This window comes from Centroberyx gerrardi, chromosome 5 (genome assembly GCF_048128805.1).
Source record: "Centroberyx gerrardi isolate f3 chromosome 5, fCenGer3.hap1.cur.20231027, whole genome shotgun sequence".
Taxonomy (NCBI): Eukaryota; Metazoa; Chordata; class Actinopteri; order Beryciformes; family Berycidae; genus Centroberyx; species Centroberyx gerrardi.
This window is the reverse complement of record NC_136001.1, coordinates 13,289,335-13,309,303: the sequence shown is the minus strand read 5'-3', so window position 1 is coordinate 13,309,303 and position 19,969 is coordinate 13,289,335. Positions and strand designations below refer to the sequence as shown.

General features: G+C 40.5%; 1 protein-coding gene across 1 annotated transcript; it reads right to left on the bottom strand.

Moving 5' to 3' along the window:
• Positions 1 to 115: 115 nt before the first annotated feature.
• Positions 116 to 19,958, bottom strand: itcha (itchy E3 ubiquitin protein ligase a). Its single transcript, XM_071903786.2, has 24 exons — positions 19,789 to 19,958; positions 18,076 to 18,155; positions 17,562 to 17,703; positions 17,091 to 17,215; positions 14,498 to 14,629; positions 13,904 to 13,952; positions 13,519 to 13,697; positions 12,988 to 13,228; positions 12,674 to 12,769; positions 12,152 to 12,326; positions 11,261 to 11,330; positions 11,040 to 11,124; positions 10,200 to 10,328; positions 9,722 to 9,794; positions 8,718 to 8,789; positions 8,514 to 8,602; positions 7,256 to 7,415; positions 6,406 to 6,539; positions 5,361 to 5,501; positions 4,893 to 5,013; positions 4,626 to 4,730; positions 3,993 to 4,089; positions 3,813 to 3,885; positions 116 to 3,163 (listed from the first exon to the last, which is right to left on the bottom strand). The coding sequence occupies exons 2-24, from the start codon at positions 18,098 to 18,100 to the stop codon at positions 3,064 to 3,066; spliced, it is 2,613 nt and encodes an 870-aa protein (XP_071759887.1). The 5' UTR covers positions 18,101 to 18,155; positions 19,789 to 19,958; the 3' UTR covers positions 116 to 3,063.
• Between the last annotated feature and the right edge of the window lie 11 nt (positions 19,959 to 19,969).

The window sequence follows — 19,969 nt, the reverse complement described above, 5'->3', positions numbered from 1 at the left end:
ATTTGGAAATCACCAAAGACAGATAAATAGAAATATTTTAACTAAAAGAAAGAACGTATGACCTCCCTTGTGTGTGTAAAATGTGCAAAACAGTAATAATAATTATTGACAAGTGTCCAGTAACCCATTGTTTTATTACTGCATTTTCTCAATCAATTGCATTTTTACATGAAACCCATCCTCTTGACAATGCCATGACAACAAATAAATAGTATTCAACTATTAACTTCCATTTATCAAAAAAGTTAGAGCCTCAACAAAAGAAGAAAATACAGTGATTACACTATCAACATGATTTACAATGCAATCAGTAGAACTAAAAGGATTACTATTTTGCATATTTCTATACATTTAATTTCCCCACGATCTGGGAACACAGCATTGTTTTAAAAAACAACAATAATTTAAAGTGGTTAATCAGCCATTTTAGAGTGTCAAGGTGCTATGATTATTTGTAATTTGTTAATTATTCAACAGTCAACATGTTAATCACAAATCCTTACTTTTTTTTTTTTCTTCCATATTTTTTCTCAATGACAATCTCTTCACAAGTCTGCACAGCAGTAGCTGACACATTGTGACAAAATTAAATGTTTGTGTGTGTGTGTGTGTGTATAGAATTATTACCAGTTTAAAAAACAAAACAAAAACAAACGTGAATGAAGCAGTGATAATGTCCCTCTCTTGACACCATGAAGTGAGCAGTAGCTTGAACTAGACCAGAACTAGACCCGGTCACTGATCCCAGACCTGCAGTCCAACAATGTGAAAACGAATCAATATAGACCAGTGAGTCCCACTTGGTACTCTTTGGTACCAGTATGGATATCATGACATGTCACTGAGCCAATACAGAGATCAGGTACAACCACATGGTTGACACATGGGCTAATTAATCATTGGAATTTGTTGATAGGGTCATTTGAGATTTTACTGGGAACTTCAAGCTGAAATTTTAATTATGAATTTTCAAAGACCAGCGATACACAGTGAAATTACACCAAGCAAATTTACAACACATTGCCTGTACATGTACCACACAGCTTGATGCTCGGACAGTGACTAGTCATTCAACAGTACTACTTCACAAAGTATGCTTTCATATTTATCAATAAGATCTTGCATAGATACAGAGTAATAACACACATTATTACTATGTATGAATACAAATTAATATTACTGAAAGGCCTGTTAAAGAAACATTTGAGAAACCACAGTGACAAGATGTAGGAATTGTGGCTCCCCAAGCAAGGTTAAGACTTTTAAAACTGGCTTCTTTACCACTGCCTTTATAATAAAGAAAGAAGGAACTACTGACAGCTGGACAGTGGTTTCATACATGCTAACACTTTGGGGGAAGTTAGGAAGTGATTTAACTTATTAAAGTCCAAAAGTTCGCAAAATAAATCAGAGAAACTGTTTTGTAGATTGGTTTCACAGTCATTTCCTTATCTTTGACATTAGCATAGATACTTTGGGAAAAGACATGAAATGCACTATACAAATGTTGATGCTAAACACCCTATAAAACTAGGGCCACTTTGCTATTAATTCAATCAAATGTTAACACTCAAGTTAAGCCAACACCTCAGAGTGGTCCTGGGCTTGGGTGAATTACGTGTTTTAAGATAATTACCACCTTTTTCTACTTTGTAAGTATAATATTTACATAAACTGCATTAGTTATTTAACACATAAAACAGTTAAGATTCATCTGAGTTATTATCGATCTAGGATAATACTTATTTCTTGACATCTACCAGAGAAGTTGCTACCATTCAGTGGGAATGGGTGGGTCTAATTATTCAACTGACAAATAATTTTCTATCATACAGTAAATCTCAATGCTCCCACTTCATCAGTAACATTTCTTGCTTGTCAGAAATTTGTACGACTGTTGAAAGTTTAAATCGCCCCCGTCTATCCATGGTCATTATGCTGATCTCACATACAGCACAGACCACTTTGGGAAGTGAAGGTGTGTCAAATCAAATCACAACAAACCAGTTTCACCAAATACACCTGCCACTATGCAAATGTTCTGTACTTCATATTGGGGATTTGAATCGATAATAAATGTTGAAACTTACTAAATTCTTATCAAAAAATGATTAAACAAACATCTGTTTGGCTATAATATGGGCAAAAAACACTTTTTTCTAGAAAACTATTGCACATAAAAATATAGCCTCTCTTAACAACAATCACCACTGTCTCACTGCTCAAATGATCATGTGCAAACTAGTTAGATTTCAACTCATAAAGTTAGGAAATCAACATGTCAAAATAAATGAAATCATCATTCCAATTAGCATAATAATTTTTATCAAAATTAATTGAAGAAATTGTGTATATGCTACAAGACTCTACATTCAGTCCATTCAGTCAACTATTCAAAAATTCATTCATCCATCCAATCAAAAAAATAAAAGTTGAGTCTGACAGACCTAAAACCATATATGTGCTTTTTATGTTGCTTTTAGGTGTGAAGATTTCATATACCACCAGTCAAAACGCACAAATATGGTTTTCCTCTTGAAACAGTGAAGTGCATAGGCCAGACAAGGTGGCTCTTCTGAGGTTACTAAAGTACTACTGCACAGATACACGGGACGATGTGTAGAAACGGTGCACTTGCACGATGTACAGAGAGTGCACACATGACTCGGTGGGACAGACATCTTTTCTGCCTTCCGTTTCCTCTTTGCAGGCTGAGTAAGGCAAGCTGGATTAGGGTGGGACCGATCATACAGATGAGAGCTGATTCAGGACGAGGAAGTGTCACGGGTCTCTTGAACTGTGACGAACATGACGAACAGCTAAGAAAAATTGTTGCTGCATGTGATTATGTGACAGCAAATAAAGACCTGTGTGTTCATCGACCAGTTTAGTCGCAGCTCCAGGCCGCAAGGAGACTCTGTTGAAGAAGTTGCCTGAAGCCTAAAAGATGCCTGAAGCCTAAAAGACAAAAGAGTTCAGAAGGCTGGTGGCTGCATGCATGGATATGGCTCCTCCAAGCCCACTGCGCCTCCTTCCTGTCCTGTCCCTCCTGCTCCTGCTGTGTTACTCCTGCCCGAAGCCCTCCGTCTCCTCTATGGCAAACATCAGCTTCTCCTTCAACTGCTCGTAGCTCTTGTAAGGAGGAAGGTCCAGACGATTAAAGCTAGATTGGACAAATGAGACAGAAAATGAGATGAGTTTTCAGCATAATGGAAATATTTTGGTTTTAACCAGGGTTTGTATCCCCCAAAACACATGCACACACGCTAGTTAGGCACTTAGTAGTTTTTGTTAGATTATTACATTTACACTTGCTTACTGACTTAACATAATGCTGATAGAAGTTTCTACTTTACTTTTCTTGTTTAATGTTCTGACACTTTTTGTTTTCATGGCACTCTGAATCATCTGGCGACTTACCCTGTTGGTGCTTGAGGAATGTTCACTTCTTTTACTGTTGCACTAATTGTACGCCGTTCTGGATGAGAGCATCTGCTAAATCCCTAAATTGTGAATTGTATTTACCCAGGGCACAGTGACTGAGCAACGCCCTGTTTCACACTTATCCAGTAACACAGTGCAGAACAAAAATAATGACATACGCCTTCAAAAATGCATTAAAATGCATTACATAACTTCACATACCAAATGTTAGGCCAACAATAAAGGGAGGCTCATCAGCGGTTGAATCAGAAATGACTAAGAGGGCTTGGTCAACAATATTTAATCCTGGATCAATTCATACAAAAAATCTGGTCCAATGCCTCAAGTATAAGGAATTTTAAAAAAGCAAAATGAACAATGTGTCTTACCATGTGTGACTTCTTGGAAGCCAGTTCTCTTTGCCCACTTTCTCAATGCAGAACTTCTGGGGGCCGTTGCTCCCTACATGAATCATTAATAAGAATGAATGAAGAAAAAGCAATATTAGAAAACAAGTCCGATGTGACATACAGGGGTGTGTGTATGTTTGTGGTATCCAGTTTGCATACCCATGAGGTCAGCAAAGCCACCCATAGGAAGCCGACAGGTTCCCGTGACAAACTGCAGCAGTCTCATCCTCTTCTCGTTGTCCATCTCCTTCACAAACTGTCAACAGATCACACCATGTTGCTACCAGTTAGCAAATCTAATCTCCCATCTTTTTCTTAATGTTACAGGGGAATTCCACTGAGACTGAATTTCTATTATTATTATTATCATTATTATTGTTGTTATTATTAAACTAGACATTTTCCTAAAATCCCAAGATTTTTTCAGTCGTTTTGAGAGGAATGAAGAAAAAACTTTAGCAGAGATCTTCCCCCTTATCTATATTAAACAATAAAACCTATTGTCATAACATTAAAAAGTTTACTGTAAGGCAGGAAAGTGGCTATCCATAAAATGTGCTTTCAGTCATTTAAGCAATGCAATCTAATGAGTCCAATTTTCATTGATCTCGAGTCTCAAAACAGCAAAAATAAAGGAGAGACACAGCCTGAATATGACAGGGGATGAATGAGGAACTGTTGTTTTGAACTTGCTGCTTGCTGTTAACTATGATTAGGCTGAGCAGCCACTACTGGAACAATTTCAGTTTGATTGAACAGTGCAGTCTGCGTGTGCATTTGCTCTGTACCGACCTGCCAGAACCAGAGGATCTGCTTGCTGCTGCGGGCATAATGTCTGTAAATGGTGTTCCTCTGCCAGTCCATCAGGTCTATCTCCTGCATCCCGCACAGCATCACCTACAGGCAGGGAGGACACAAATGTAACTTTTTTGAATGACTCTTTAGAGTCACACAGCGGCCAACGTTTTGATGCATTGCAGAGCACAAATCTGCTATCAAAACTCAAACTTCCCTGGATAAATAAAAGTTAACAAATATCTCGAGTTCCTCTAGCAGTACCTCTAATTCCTTAGCATCAAAGTACTGCAGGTACTGCTGGGGCAGAACTTCATTGAAGCCCTCAAAGAATGCCTGAGTCTGCTCCTCCACACCTCTGGACAGCCTCCATTCTGCCACTAACCTGGACACACACACACAAAGACACAAATAAAAAAAAACGTAAACACACGCAACAGAGGAAGCTTAATGGTCCACTTAAAAAAATGTTTAAGTTAATCTTTAAGAGTGCTAAATCATTTGAGGCATAGTGTAAAACCTAATGTTAAATTTGAGTCAAAAATCAAGGTACAATAACTTTTCTTTCACAGATAACTTGCAGTGCTGTCATTTTGTTGTAGTGTGGAGTTGTTTTAATGCTTTAACAGCACCCAGCACTTCTCCATCACAAGCAATCACTATAGGAAAATAGGCATTTTTGGGCGGTAATAGATGTAGATGGGTAAGAAGCAACAGATGATGCAGCTGCACCTGATGTATTCCTCCTTATTCTCCTCCGTTACTAGAATGTTCCCTCCATCTGGTTTCAGCTCATGGGTAGTGACTTCCCCCAGGATCTCCTTGTCTACTGAGAAGAACATCTCCAGACCACACTCTTCTATGTTATTATCCCTGCAGGCAACAGACAGTCATCATCATTTTTGTCATCATCATCATGGAGACAATTCCAAACTGCTGCTATGAAAAACAAAAACAAACCAGACATTACTCCTGCAAGACATTCATTACTAGACTATTGGTCTGATAACTGTGAATGTTGTTAATTTGTGAATTTGAAAAAAAAATAAAAAAATACCATCTATTTCTCTTCACTTTATTTTCCTAGAACCTTTAGCTTACATATGCAGAAAGGCTCTGACATTTGCAGTCCTTACTACTGGTTTCTTATTATGATGGTGATTTACAAATTGAAGCTTATTCTACTGTTGCATTCATTTTACCTCACTCTGGATAAAAGCTTCTGCTGAATATCTAAAATGTAAAACTTTAAATGTAATGTGTTATATGCTGTCTGTTATGTCAACCCAATTTCCTTCAGGATGGTAAAAGGTATTTCATATTCAAGACATGCTCATATCCCGGTCACAAATATCCCTGTATATATGTATACAGAGAATATTCTCAATATTACCATGGAAACTAAGCTTGCGCTGATTGTGACAACCAGCAATAAACAGGATAGGGTCCCAGATAATATTGGCATAACCCAGCCATCACCGTTGGGTTTCTCATAAATTTAAATCAGGGTTGTAAATGGGATATGGTGTTTACATGTGGCAACTAAAAAATGGAAAACCTGAGTGTTCTAAATATTAAGAGATTGGTGTGCATGTAAACAGCCACTGACACAGACGGCCATCATGCCAATTTAAGTAAGTTTAGTAAGTCAGCACCATCCATTCCATCCTCTCCTTCACATCATCTAAACACTCCCTATCATCAGCAAATCACGTATACGCCCATCATTTATGGCTTACTAACAGCTCTCCCACACACCGAGTGTCCCCAGACCTACTTGATCCAGATGAGGGAGTTGTAGAACTCTGGATCTATGGACTCCAGGTCTTTGAGAGCCAGAGGTTTGTTCAGGATACGCTTGTAGAAGGGCAGGGAGAAACCTGTGTCGATGAATTTGCCATGGAACAAGGCCTAGAAAGGATCAATGAAAGATATCTCAGCCTGTCAGGTGATGAAACATGTCAACAGCATTAGCAAAATGTAATGCAGAAAAATCAACAAAGAACTATCAGGAGTTTGATCATTTGCTTGGAAAATGCACTATGGCAAGTTAAAGTTTAACCATTCATGTCCTCCAGAGCCATAGGGCATATCTAAAAATCTACAGTTACACTTGTCATTTCAATGTCATATTTGAGATTTGATCATAAAGATCGATTTTCAATTTCAAAGGTGATGAAAAATGAAATCGCTGTGTCAAAACTTGGCCTAGATATCCCAGATATGCCCATTATGCGTCTCCCATGGTCCCATGGTTGTATTAATTTAAATGCTTGTCCGTCTTACTTTGTCCTGCTCTTCACCTAAATCTGTTTTCATTGCTTATATGCATATTGTGGCTGGATTGCATCCAGACTTTGTAGAATTCTGATCACAATGTCAGCACCTCCAAATTTTAGTTTTGAAGATATGACAGCAATGTGAGTAAAATCCCATTTTTTTCTACATCCAGACCTGCCACTTAATGCTTCCTGGTGTGATAAAATGACAAGTGTAAAATAACCAGAGATTTCTAGATGTAAAGTCAGACTCCACTGACATGACCCGCTCGGTGGGCCAAATTAACCATATAATATCAAATATTGATGGCACAGTGAGTAATAAGGTGGCAAAATAGTGCAGTGTACCATGGCAATGAAGCGTCCTATGAACTTGAAGTACTTGAGGTGATCAGGGTTGATGTAGGAGGCAGGGTTGATCTGCAGACAGTAGTTGTCCTTGCCAGCATACTCAAACAGACAGTACATGGGGTTGAGTACTTCATGAGAAAGTAAGAAGAACCATTCCCTGTAAATATAACCACAGAAGAAAAAAATCATAATTCAAGTAAGTAAGTAAAGTTTATTTCTAGAGCACATTTAAACACAGCTTGAGCTGACCAAAGTGCTGTACAAAAGAACATTAAAATACAAAGTAAAAATAAAACACAAGGAGAAACATACCAACGACAACAATAAGCAACAACAAGGGACAAAATACAGAGTTATAGACATGACAACAGATTAAAAGATTAGTGGGCCAAAAAGGCCACAGAATAAAAATGTGTCTTCAGCCTAGATTTAAAAACAGAGATGGAGGGAGCACATCTAATATCTAACGGCAACTGGTTCCACAATCGTGGAGCAGCAATTGCAAAGGCTCTGTCACCTTTTCGTTTTAGTCGTGACCGTGGGACATACAAGAGAAATTTGTTGTCAGAGCTGTTTCAGTGCTGTGGAGGGCTTGATTGAAATGTGATTGAAACCTGATTGAAATGGATCAAGGATCTCGTTGGTATTCAGGAATGGTTGTAGTTGTGACAGGACAATTTTCTCCATTATTTTTGAGACAAATGGCAATTTAGAGATGGGCTGATAGTTATTTAAACATTTTACGTCAAGGTTATGATTTTTGAGCAGAGGCTGGACAACTGCGTGTTTAAAACATGCGGGGACAGTGCCAGAGGCTAAGCAAGAATTAATAATAACTTGGATGCTAGGTCCAATTATATCAAAAGTATCTTTTATGATATGGGAGGGCACAACATCATGGGGGGGAGGTAGTGGGTTTCATGTGCATGACTATGTTCCTCAACTCGGACAAGGAAACCGGTTGAAAATTATTAAAGGGAGGCGAGCCCCCTACGCTTTGGGGCAGGGTGTCAGAGAAAGGGGGAGGGAACAGTGATCGAATGTTTTTCAAAAGAAAAGAGGAAGCGGTCAAACCAGTCGAGTGACGTTTGAAAGTGTGCAGATCAGGAACCCGAATGGAAATCAGAAGATGTTATTATTGCAGCAGTGTTTGTTACACACATAGTTTTGAGGGTGGTGTCAAAAAAAAGATAACACGCCTTAAGAGTCATACACTAAAAGACGCATCTATTTAAATCATTTCACCAGAACTTACCTGGCCACACCTCCATAGTCCAAGCCTTCCTCTCCAGGGAAAATGATCCACAATCTCCGTCTCAGATCTTGTGGGTGGAAGCTCATGATCTTTGAATGCAGACAAAGAATGGAAACAGTTAAACAAGTCAAGCAATGACAAGACAATGCTGTTACACAAAGAAACCGATAAAAGATATAATCATCTGATTATGGAGGAGCTCACCTGTTGGAATGAATCTTCAAACAAGGTTTTGCGAGTGACTGTAATCTTGATGTGCTGAGGCATTGATAATTGCTGAGAGAAAGAAACAAGCACATTCAACATACAAATACTTACAATGAGGGTTAAATGAACTTTCCCATACCAACACTCACAGACCTTATCCCGCATACTGAAGGAAAACTTCAGTAAAAGACAAATATTTTACACAATTTGAATGCTTTGTGCACCAGTGGATGGACTTTGTACATTAACTTTATCTTTGTACGTCCAAATGCTTGTAAATATGAAAAGCCTACAGAAAACAAATGATGCAGCTCCCTTTGTCAGCCAACATGACAACATGAAATTTGCATTATTATGGAGCCAGCCTACGATCTTCTAAGTAAAGATATGGTGGAAGGATGAACTTCTAAGTTATTCATTCTACATTTGGTTTGTCGTTTGGTTTGTTGTCCCCTGTATTCAGCTCAATTAATTTTTTTCTCACTCATAAAAAAGCTCTTTCCCTATAGCTGTAGACCCTCCCAGCCCTTACAAATGATCATGTTCAACCAGCTCCCCCAAGGACGGCTGCATATTGCAAAATATGTTGGAGGAACAGCCAGGCGTAGGGCAAAAAAATCCCGGTATGCCTCCCAAATTGCCTTTGATAGAAGAAAAAACACTGGTATTGCTATTGGAAGATGGAGGAATCTGAGACGGGCCAAAGGAATGAAAACTGATGTCGATGGTAGTATCCTGCCACTGTAGTGGCAGGATACTACTGACATTATAAGCCATTATGATACCTGTGGTTAAGTTTAGCAGACCAATTTGCCGAGAAATTATGAATCGAGGACTTAAATTTGGTATGGTTTTATGTTGTCTTCTGTATTCTGTTCTGTAAATATACTTATTTACTATACTACACTTTTCCCTTGGCGTTAATGTTTTCGTGTCAGAGACGCTGTGTTATGGTTTACTGTTATGTTGCTGTTGTGATGGAAAGTTCAGATGACACGTACCTGACACCAGAACCTGAAGTACTGCACTTTGGCTTTGAAGTCCCTGACATAGGTAATCTGGGGCCCATTCTCACTGTGGGAAAGACCAGAGTAAGAGTTATGTTCATTGTCCACTCAACAAGCACATTTAGGTGTGTATGCATGTACTGTATGTGCCTGTTTTAAACATATCCATAATTTGAAATGCGCAATTATGGTATGCTGCTATTGTGTTACAATGTGTTATTTTACAATTTCTTTTATACAGCAAGCATCAGATGTGTTCAAGACAAATGCCCTTAGGGAGAATAATAAAGTGACTGAAGCTTTTAATCAGATGGCCCTAGATTTCAAGGTATGTACTTCTCAGGCTACTCGAGTACGACTGCTGACCAAGGATCAGTTTTAGAAAAGGTAGATGGCCTGAAGTCAGCACTCGTACACTGAGAAGTGTGACTAATGTGAGCCTGTTAACACCATCACTTTAACACCGACTTACAGTGAGGATTTCCCTGTGCGAGGGTCAATGTAGGTTGTGGTCCTCCTGTTGTGGTCTACAAAGTAGGGAATACCATCCACAGTGAACCTCATCTCCCAGCCCTCTGGCAGGGGCTTGTCATTCAGCAGCCTGAACAAAACAGATGTATGTGAATACACAAACCCATTTGTTAAAAAGGAATGGAGACAAACACACACAATTTATATTACCAGGGAAAATGTGCCCCACACACACACATATACAAATTAATATTGTCCACATCAAAACTTCAGTGCAGGAATGCAGATGGCCACAACACCTGTATGTTACATATGTGCATATTTGAAAATATTAAATGACTGCCCTAAAGATAAAGAAAGCAGGGCCTTCTCCATACTGCTTGGCAGTCAATAATTGGTGACAATAAACAGTGTTATGTCAGGCTTATGCTTCAATGCTTGAAATTAAGTTTTTTAGACAAATATAAATAGTGAAGTTGATGCCTATGTATGTAGGTGTATGTATGCCTTTGCCTTTCCATCAAGGCAAAGGGTGGCTACTTTAAAGAATCTAAAATATAAGATAGTTTTGATTTGTTTAACACTTTTTTGGTCACGGCATAATTCCATTTGTGTTATTCATAGTTTTGATGTCTTTATTCTAAAATGTGAAAAATAGTAAAAATAAAGAAAAATGCCTGTGTCCAAACTTTTGACTGGTAGTATACGTTACAACTGAAACTACTGTAAAATGCAAAGCTCCCTTTGACTAAAGGGACAAACTTAAATTTGACAGCTAAGGTTTTTCATGCAACTGGGCACTGGAGAATAGACGCACATTCACACGCATAGTGTTACCCACCCTTGCGTCCTGGGGTCCTCCCACTGGGTCGTCCGAGTCGTGTGATGAACAAAATACACTCTGCCGTTGGTGTCTGTTCTCTTCTCTAAAAAAGAATATATGGTAGATGACAGATGATGAAAAGATAAAAGGTAACATTCATTCACTGCTCACTGCCTTTTCATTGTTTGAACTGAAACAGAGGATCGGAGATGAACTATCTAATTCCCAATGATACTTACCCCAGCCATGTGGCAGAGGTCCCAGCGGGTCAAACTCTTTATTTGCTGTGGGTGCAAACTGGTCTTGGAGCTGAACAGCAGAGAGAATGGGGCAATGTTAATAAAGTCTTTAAAAACAGCAAAACTGTGAAACCTTGATGTGCAGTTTGTTGTAGCATGGAAATGTAGTATATTTTCACAATTATCATCCAATAAGTATAATAGACTGAATAGCACTCGTATCTTTAATCTCATTGGGTGTCACATGAGGGGATTTCAGACTCAAGAGCTACATCAGACTTGAATAACACTGAACAGCAGTACAGATGTCAAAAGTGTGCAAACAGGGACAGTATACTAGTATTAGTAATACTATATAAAATATATATAAATATAAAAATCATCATTTGGTGTCAAAGTTCACCCTCCAAGGGGGTCATCAGTGGGCATCACTTCCGTTTTTGGGGAGCAAGCCAAAACTGTTGAGAACCATTGGTTTACATTTACACATGATGACACCAGAGCAAGGTTTCTGCTCTCATTCTCCACCCAGGGTGGTACCACCCCAACTACAAAGGGCCTGCCTAGAATACCAGTACAAACTCACATTTTATTATTTATTGTTTTATCTTCTCTCAGTGTGCTCCTGCGATGTCATTACCCAGGGTTACCTCCCATATTTCAAAGAAATTCTCATTTATAGTTAATTGCAGTCTTTGCAACAGTTACTAGTTTGGTGAGGTTTTCCACTATGGACACTAAGACATGTATGTGTATGGATACTTCAACATGTGTATTTATTTTTCCCCAGAATAAATCAAATTAAATAAAGGTTTGTAAGAAATCTTCAAACAGTGTTTCATGCACAATAAACCTAACAAACCCAGTAATTAAAAAAGTGCCTGCACACACCCCGTAAATGAACCTCTGGTTAAACTGCTGCATGGCTCCCTGCAGCTGGCTGCGCTGGTGCTGCCACTCCTCATAGTTACGCACTGACTCCTGTGTGGGGCGTTGCCACGTGGTGGTGCGGGTGATGTGGTCGACGTAGTACACCCTGCCCATGGGGTCCACCCTGCGCTCCCACCTACAAAGAATAGAGAATGAAAAGGAGGCAGAACTGAGTCGACAACGTAGGCCACATAGTGGATCCTGCCTAAAGGCTCCACCTGACATCCCTACCTATAGCAGAGGCACACATGATCCATTTTTGTATTTGGCTACATCACTGACTTAAAAATTTTTTAAAAAAAAAGCATACTGTAGAATAATAGAATGCAGCTCTGGCATCTGTAAAAGTGGGTATAAAAACATTTCACGACTAGTCAAAGAGCCTTTTTGCAGTGTTAGGACTGCACAGTCCAACAGACCAGACCTATAGCAAAGTATATATTAATATTCATGGTATAAAGGATGAATCAAGTGTTTTGGTACCCTGTAGGGAGAGACTCAGGCCTGTCCCAGGTTGTCCTTTTCTCAATGTGATCCACAAAGTACATACGGCCATTCTGGTCCACCCTTTGCTCCCACCTGCAGAGACAAAACAGATGAGTCAGAAAATAGAGACAACAGGATTAGGACAGAGGTCGTTTGCAACCCAAGTTGTTCAGCTTATGAAAAACTGAAATTCTTATCTAAAATGTAACAACAGAATACAACAGCAACACTCAAAAGCATTTGGAAGGATGAAATTTGATATGAATATTAACAGAATCAGCTACAGTCAAGTGTGATGCACTGCCCCTTACCCTGGTGGCAAGGGACCATTGTTGACGGGTGTGACTCTGGGAGTGGCTGGGGCCGGGGCTGCTGAGGCAGAGGTGGAGGCCACAGGTTTGGGCCCACTAGCTGTCTGTGATGGTCCTGCTGCTGCTGCTGCTCCACCTGAGGCATCCTGTGGATCTGAACACCCACTAGCAGACGCTTGAGAGGATCCATCTGAAGCTGGGCCTTCGCTCACCTCACTAGGGGAGGAACTGCTGGAGGAGGCTGGGAGGAAGGTAAGGGAGAAGAGGGGAGGGGAAGGCAGAGGAGAGGAATATATTGATAAGTCTGTCTATTAAGCTGGAATAGTATATTTGCTTCAATTGCAGTCACTAGCAAAACCAGTGCACACACCAATTTTGTACATGAATATGTGAAATTACTTTGTTGTATTAGGCTAAGACATCAATCTAGGACACCTGCACATTCTTCATCTTATGTCTATGGAATCTTCTGAAATGTATAGAAGCACAACATATTCACATGAACTTTCAAAGGTTTTCTACTTTTCCTACTTGGTGAGGCTGTTGGTCTGCGGGGCGTAGGAGGAGGGGGGCGGGCTGGTCTCGGAGGACGTGAGGCCTTGGAGCCCCCTGGAGATGGGGCAGGAGACCCCGTACCGTTGACAGCATGACCATTAGGTACAATGACCCACTCCTCTGAATCACTGGAGGGAGACGTGTCTCTGCTTGACCTGGAGATGAAAATGAGAGATTTTAGGGCTACGGTAGTCTTTACAAGTGGACAAAGTCTATTGGATTTTTTTTACATTTATCTATGAGAACCAAATGTAAACACAAACAAAATTCTTGACAGATATGGTTTCTTCTTCACAAACCCCAGACCCAAATTAAGCACAAAAGATTCTAGGCCTATCACAAAAAGAACAGTGTACTAGACCTGTTGCCAGAGTCTCCATTCTGTCTCACATTCCCATTTGGAACAGCAGCTAGAATGACAGAAAAAAAGACATCAATGCCCTATTCAAACAATGAGAAGGCCCAAGAAGACAGGGCGGTTTGTGCTCAGATTTAGTAGTCATGGTGTCTGGTTTACCCTGCAGAACTGCAAACCTCTCATCTATGTAAAAAAAAACATGCTGGCTGCTACTGCTACAACCTGTTAGTGGAACATGCTGTAGAAAACTTTTTGATGAATCACTGAAGGCTGCCAAAGTGCCCGTGTTGCATCATGACCTCCAATAGTGATGGGGCTCAAGCTTTCCCTTAATCACTTCTCAACTCCTGATACAGCATTATTAACATTTGGTTATTACAGCAGTGCCCTTTTTCACTGAAAATTAAATGTGTCAATCAAACAGAATATGGTGTGGGTGGTGTGAATCTCTCAGTTACAGCTAAACACAGAATTCTGCTTGTCTGCGCTGGTCATTTTCATTTTTCGGAATTATACATCTCTCAATAGTCGTTCATGTTCCCAATTTGTTACTGTGGTGAAAATATTTTTTTTGTGTCTGTGTGTGTGGTTCCTCACCGTGTTCTCTCTCTGCAGAGGAGAAGGTTTCTGGGTCTACCTGCATGCCGTCCAGGCAGACTGACAGGTCGCCTACAACATCCCGGGGGTCCCTGTCGGAGCAGAGCTGCAGCGTCTGCACCACCTCACACACTGCATAGTGTTAAACACACAAACAGAAGCTTATTTGCAAGGCTGACAACACACTCCACAGAGAGAACAAGGTGAACTCAAGACAATAGACTGAAAGGAGATGCCAAGGCTGTCACTTAGGTAGCAGAGAGAGTAAAAAAGGAGTTCTAGTCACCTCCGCCCGCCTGTATCAGACTGATACCCCTCCCAAGTAATCCACCAGATATCCAGTAGCGATATGCTCTAGCCTGCCAAACATGCGCTTGGCCATCACACAATCAGTGGTACAAGAAACAGCATGACAAAAGATCATCAACACCTCAGTACAAATGGTATCAGGTCATTTGCCGTCACGTTAAAAGGAAGCAACCTTGGAACAGCCTCACACACTTGAAACAGCAACCCAGCCTACAGTTTCCTCCCAGAAACCAGAGAGCTTCCTCCCTCCTAAAGCTCCAATACAGTCTAGCAGATAACCTTTTAAACAACATCCGATACTAGGGCTGAAAAAATCAAATTGCGATTATTTCACAGAATATTGAAATTGCAATTTAAACTGCGACTCATAGCATCAGACGTTTTTCGTGTCATAACTTTAAAATTGATTTGAAAAGTGATTTTGTTAAAAAAAAAATAGATGTCAGTGTGCAGGATTTACTGAGTTTTAGTATGATGAAAGGTTTTCACCAATATTGTACTTGATTCATGGACCAAATATTACCCAAAGCTCTAACACACCTTGTTTAGAAATCCATTGTGGACGCCCTTCTCTTAAGAAATTAATTGCAGCCTCTGCAATTTGGAAATTGCATAAGTTCATATTGTGATTTCGATTTTTTTTTTTCGATTAATTGTTCAGCTCTATCCAAGACCACCGCAGGTAACCCCTCTGAGGGTCCAAAATGTGCCTGGTTAGTAGATCATGCAAACCAGTCCTTGACCTGCTGCTACCCCTTGCCCTCCTTGATTTATCGTCCTCCCAACCAAGCGTGCAAGCAGGCTCTCCTTTAAAAGCAAAGCCAAAATGTTACATCACATCCCATCACAACATGAAGTGGTTTATTATTGCTGTGATGGTACAGCCTTAAAGGGTAAGCATTAGGCCGAGTAAGTTGTTGGTTTGAAATCTTGGTAGAGCTGCTCTGCACAAGGTGAATTTATAACTGTAAGCAAAGGCAGCTGTGACATAGAATATGAACCAGACTTTCACGTCACATGGTTAGCACATGTTGACAAGGTCTGAGAGGAGCCATTGTATTCGGGATTGTAAACACACACACTCCAAGCAAAGAGAAGGTCATAAGCTTAGGTGAGGCCTGTATCTCAGGGAAAACTAAAAACCAGTCAGTAGGTCTGTATGTTGGCTTTTAAAAGCCCTGACACACCAAACCGACATCAAAGAACCAGCGGCGACGAAGGCCGACTGTTGCGTCGCCTCACGTCGCCTGCGTCTGGTCCAAAAAGTTGCACTTGAACACACCGCAAAGACTACAGCCGACGGCCAACTAGCACGTACGTTCTGCGCATGCGTGAGGGGAAATAACCATATGTCTGATAAGAAGTTGCAAATGGCACTGGCGTTGTCAGCCCTTGGTCTTTTGGTTGTGGAAGAAGAAAGGAAGAGGCGGAGGCGAAAAATAAATAATACCGCACTAAATGGGTGAAATCATGAATAACGTTACTCCAGCGACAGGCTCAAGGGGCTTTCCCCAACCTGTGTCGAGAGCTGGAGATAAATGAAACCTCCGATTTTAAAAATTTCGCTCGGCTCTTTCCTGTTCAGTTCCACATGTTGAAGGAATTTATCAGTCCAATCATCCAGAGGCAAAACACGAACTACCAATCAGAGTGATCTCTCTCACCGACGGGCTCCGCCGCCGATTCAGCATGCTCAATCGGCCGAAAAGCCGCCGACAGGGGTCCGACTAGTGCCAACGGTGTGGGACACACCGCAAAAACTAGGGACACAGACGCTTACCGACGGCCCGACATTGGCCGAAGCAAACAGGCACTCTTACATAACAAGTGTGGCCTACAGTGTGTATAAACTCTGCCACATATAAAACGCTGCTGACAGATATACAAGAGCATCCACACAAAACAAATATTGAAAGTGAGATTATAACTTAATATCATATTAAATTAATATAAACCATTTGGTGGGTGCTTTATCCAGAGTACGCCATAGCATTATGTGGGAAACAAACCCCTGACTCTGGAAGTATTAGTGCCATGCGCTACTCCTTGGGCAACACAGACCTTTTCTTCATATCCAAAGTTCTAATGACAAAATAGCGTGGGCTATAAACAAAAGCTACCAAATAGCCTAGTGCAATACCAAGGTTCCAGTCCTCCAGTATTGGTGAGGGGAAAGGTGAGTCAAAAGTTTGGGATACAACATTTGTGCATGACTTCAGAATTTGGGGGAAAAAAGGCAAACATGAGACTAGCCCATAAACAGAACAGAGAAAAGTGAACTCACGTTTCAAGTCGTTAGCCTTGAGGGTCTCGCTGATCTCCAGTGTGGCCATTCCCAACAGGATGTCTGCCTTCAGAGTCTGGTGGCTCCAAACACGAAAGATCAGCTTGCTGAAGGGAGTCACAATTCTGTAGGTACGGGAGAAGATACCAAAAAAAACAAAAAATTGGAACTGTGTCCTTAGCTCAAGTTGCACATTCACAGTAGAACTGAATAACCTGCCATTTTTAAGACACTATTATGGACAGTGATATGATACTCCAGGTGTGATTATTACCATATCATACACTACCCCAATAACCAATTGACTGTAAGCATCATCATCCAAATAAGTGAGCCACACAGGTCTATTGTGCACTTCCCTTATACTCTTTGGCCACAGGGACAGACAAACGGTGGCCCATCACCAAACAATTAATCAGGTATTCATTATACTGTTCCCAATCCTGTGAGAAACACGGTTGTAGTACTTACACAGTGAGAGCTTGCTTCCATTTGGGGCTGTGCGTGTTGTTACACTTCTCAGTCTTCTTGGACTGGCCATCCACAGCTACCTCAACATATGGACTGGGGCCGAACCAGTTCTTTTTGTTTTCCTTCAGCTTGGCTGAGAGCACTGGAGATGAGAAAACAACAGTCACAGTGACACTGCAGGTAAAATAACTCTCAAGATAATTAGTCACAGGTAGCATTTGGTACAGGTGCTTATGACTTGCTATTATCACTAACTTAAAGCTTCCTCATGTGAGTGTTTGTAAACCACTTCCTAAATCCTACCCAGTGCTAAGCAAAACAAGTGTTGCTGACAGGCCTGTTTCAAAACAATGGTGCAGATTAGAACAAAGTAAAAAGTCAACATTCACCTAGGCTGTCTCCTTGGACTTTTAGAGCATGACAATTCCCTAGCCTTAGAATTGGACTTAACTTTACTAGTTTGTCATAATTCTTGTCAAAACCTTTGTAGTGCAATAGTGCAATGTTAACTCACCTGTAACTTGTAATTGAGCCTTCATGGTAAAGCCATAACACTGTAGCCTTGTTTGGCTACACCGAAAGGACCTGCAACAACTGGAACCAATGACATCACATGTAAACACAGGGACACGCCATGCAGGTAACCTGCTTACAGAGGGATTAGGCTAAGGCTGCAACAGTCAATGGGACATTTAGCCTGGCTTTAAATAGAGTGGCAGCCTGGCAGGTATGGATAACATTTAAAAGGCTATCCAATTATTTAACATGGTGTGATGAAGGGCATTGTGTGACATCTTTAGGTACAGATATGATGGCATTTAAAGGTTTATTATAACAGGATGGCAAAGATATGCCTGCTTCTAACAGTGAAATTTGTTGTTGCTAGATTGCACCTGTTTGGCCTCCACAATAAAACAAATCTGGCTTTCACTGTTAGGATTTAGTTTAAAACACATGCTACTGCTTTAGTAGTGCTCCATACCCCCGCCATCACACACACACACACACCTTCAATGTAAATAGACCTATAGAGCCAAGTTTACTTCTGATCAGATTCTGGTGGTTCTAGCTAAGTCAGGACCAAAAGACACACAAGATATGATCTAGAATGAGACACTGTACTTGGTACAACATGTTCATAATATGTCTAAGCAATGATAAACTACCTTTTTTTTTTACAGCACCACAAGTCACCGAACTTTATTTACAAACATAATCTGCAACTCCTCAGAGAAAAAAAATAATTTGTATATGTTCCTGCATAATTGCTGAGGGCACACATCAGTGTCCAACTTCATGTTGTTATTACCACTACTAAATCTAATTAACACCACAGTAAAGCCACCACTATGTCTGACATACCAAGAAGAATGTTTCACCAGAACGGGAATTCAGATGTCAGTCTCTAGCTTAGCCTAGATTCAGTAAATTGTAGCCCAAACATACAGTCAGTGCCGCTCTCACTATGTGCACTGCCTTTTGACTGTACGGTACATTCATCCTACGTACTAGCTACATAGCTCAATGACATCATGGATGTAGAGTGACATGGATTAACTGAAGTTATTTCAAGAAACCACCAAGCACCTTCCATGACAGCCTTAGGCTAAATTAAGTAACATTAAAGCTACGGTGGCAATATCTGCAATAACACAATAACTGCAAAGGAGAACGACTTAAATGCCAGACAAAGGGGTTTGTTTGTTATAAACAGAAAGGTGCAGAGTGGAGCAGTAACAGTTAGAAAGTTCTGAAAGAGACAATGTGGGTCAGTAACAAAACCCTTCCCTGCCCAGGCATCAGTGGCATGACGGCAGTGCTGTGCTACTTAGCTTTATCTGTTAGCATAACAAACGGGTTAGCATGAGCGTTAACGTGAAGAAGCTAATGTTAGCCACCTACCGTTTTAACATCAAAACAACCCCAAATATCAGCTTTTCATATAAATGATTTAGCTGGCTAGCTATGTACTCGAGATGCGTTATCAATTTTGATGTTAATGTTTTCTTTCTTTCGATTACTGAGAAACACTTAAAAGTTTCAAGACCTGGACCAACTTAACGTTAGCCGACGTACAGAACACCGGCTATCCAGCTAGCTAGCCGTTTGTCAACTAACGTCAGCAATGCTAACACCACACGGGTTCTTCAACGTTATACTTGATCTTTCGACAGGATATATCTCACACTTCTCAATTTAGTGTAAAACTATATGGTATTACACATACCTGAGGGAAGCAGAAGATTATATATGTCCACCTCCCACCTACACAGACTTTTGTCTCAGCTCTGCCAAGATTGTTGACAGGTTGCTGCAAGCAGCATCGTGCCTACGGATGTTCCGACAGCCGCTCTCTACCACGGATACGGCACATATGTTACTTCCTGTCATACTGGACTTCAGAATAA

Excerpts from the sequence above, each read along its gene's own strand:
- itcha (XM_071903786.2), bottom strand. The coding sequence starts at position 18,100 with ATGAAGGCTCAATTACAAGTTACAG. Across the intron at positions 13,953-14,497 it reads CTCTGCAGAGAGAGAACACG|CTGCTGTTCCAAATGGGAAT; the intron begins GTGAGGAACCAC and ends CTGTCATTCTAG. Across the intron at positions 13,698-13,903 it reads AATGGAGACTCTGGCAACAG|GTCAAGCAGAGACACGTCTC; the intron begins GTCTAGTACACT and ends TTTCATCTCCAG.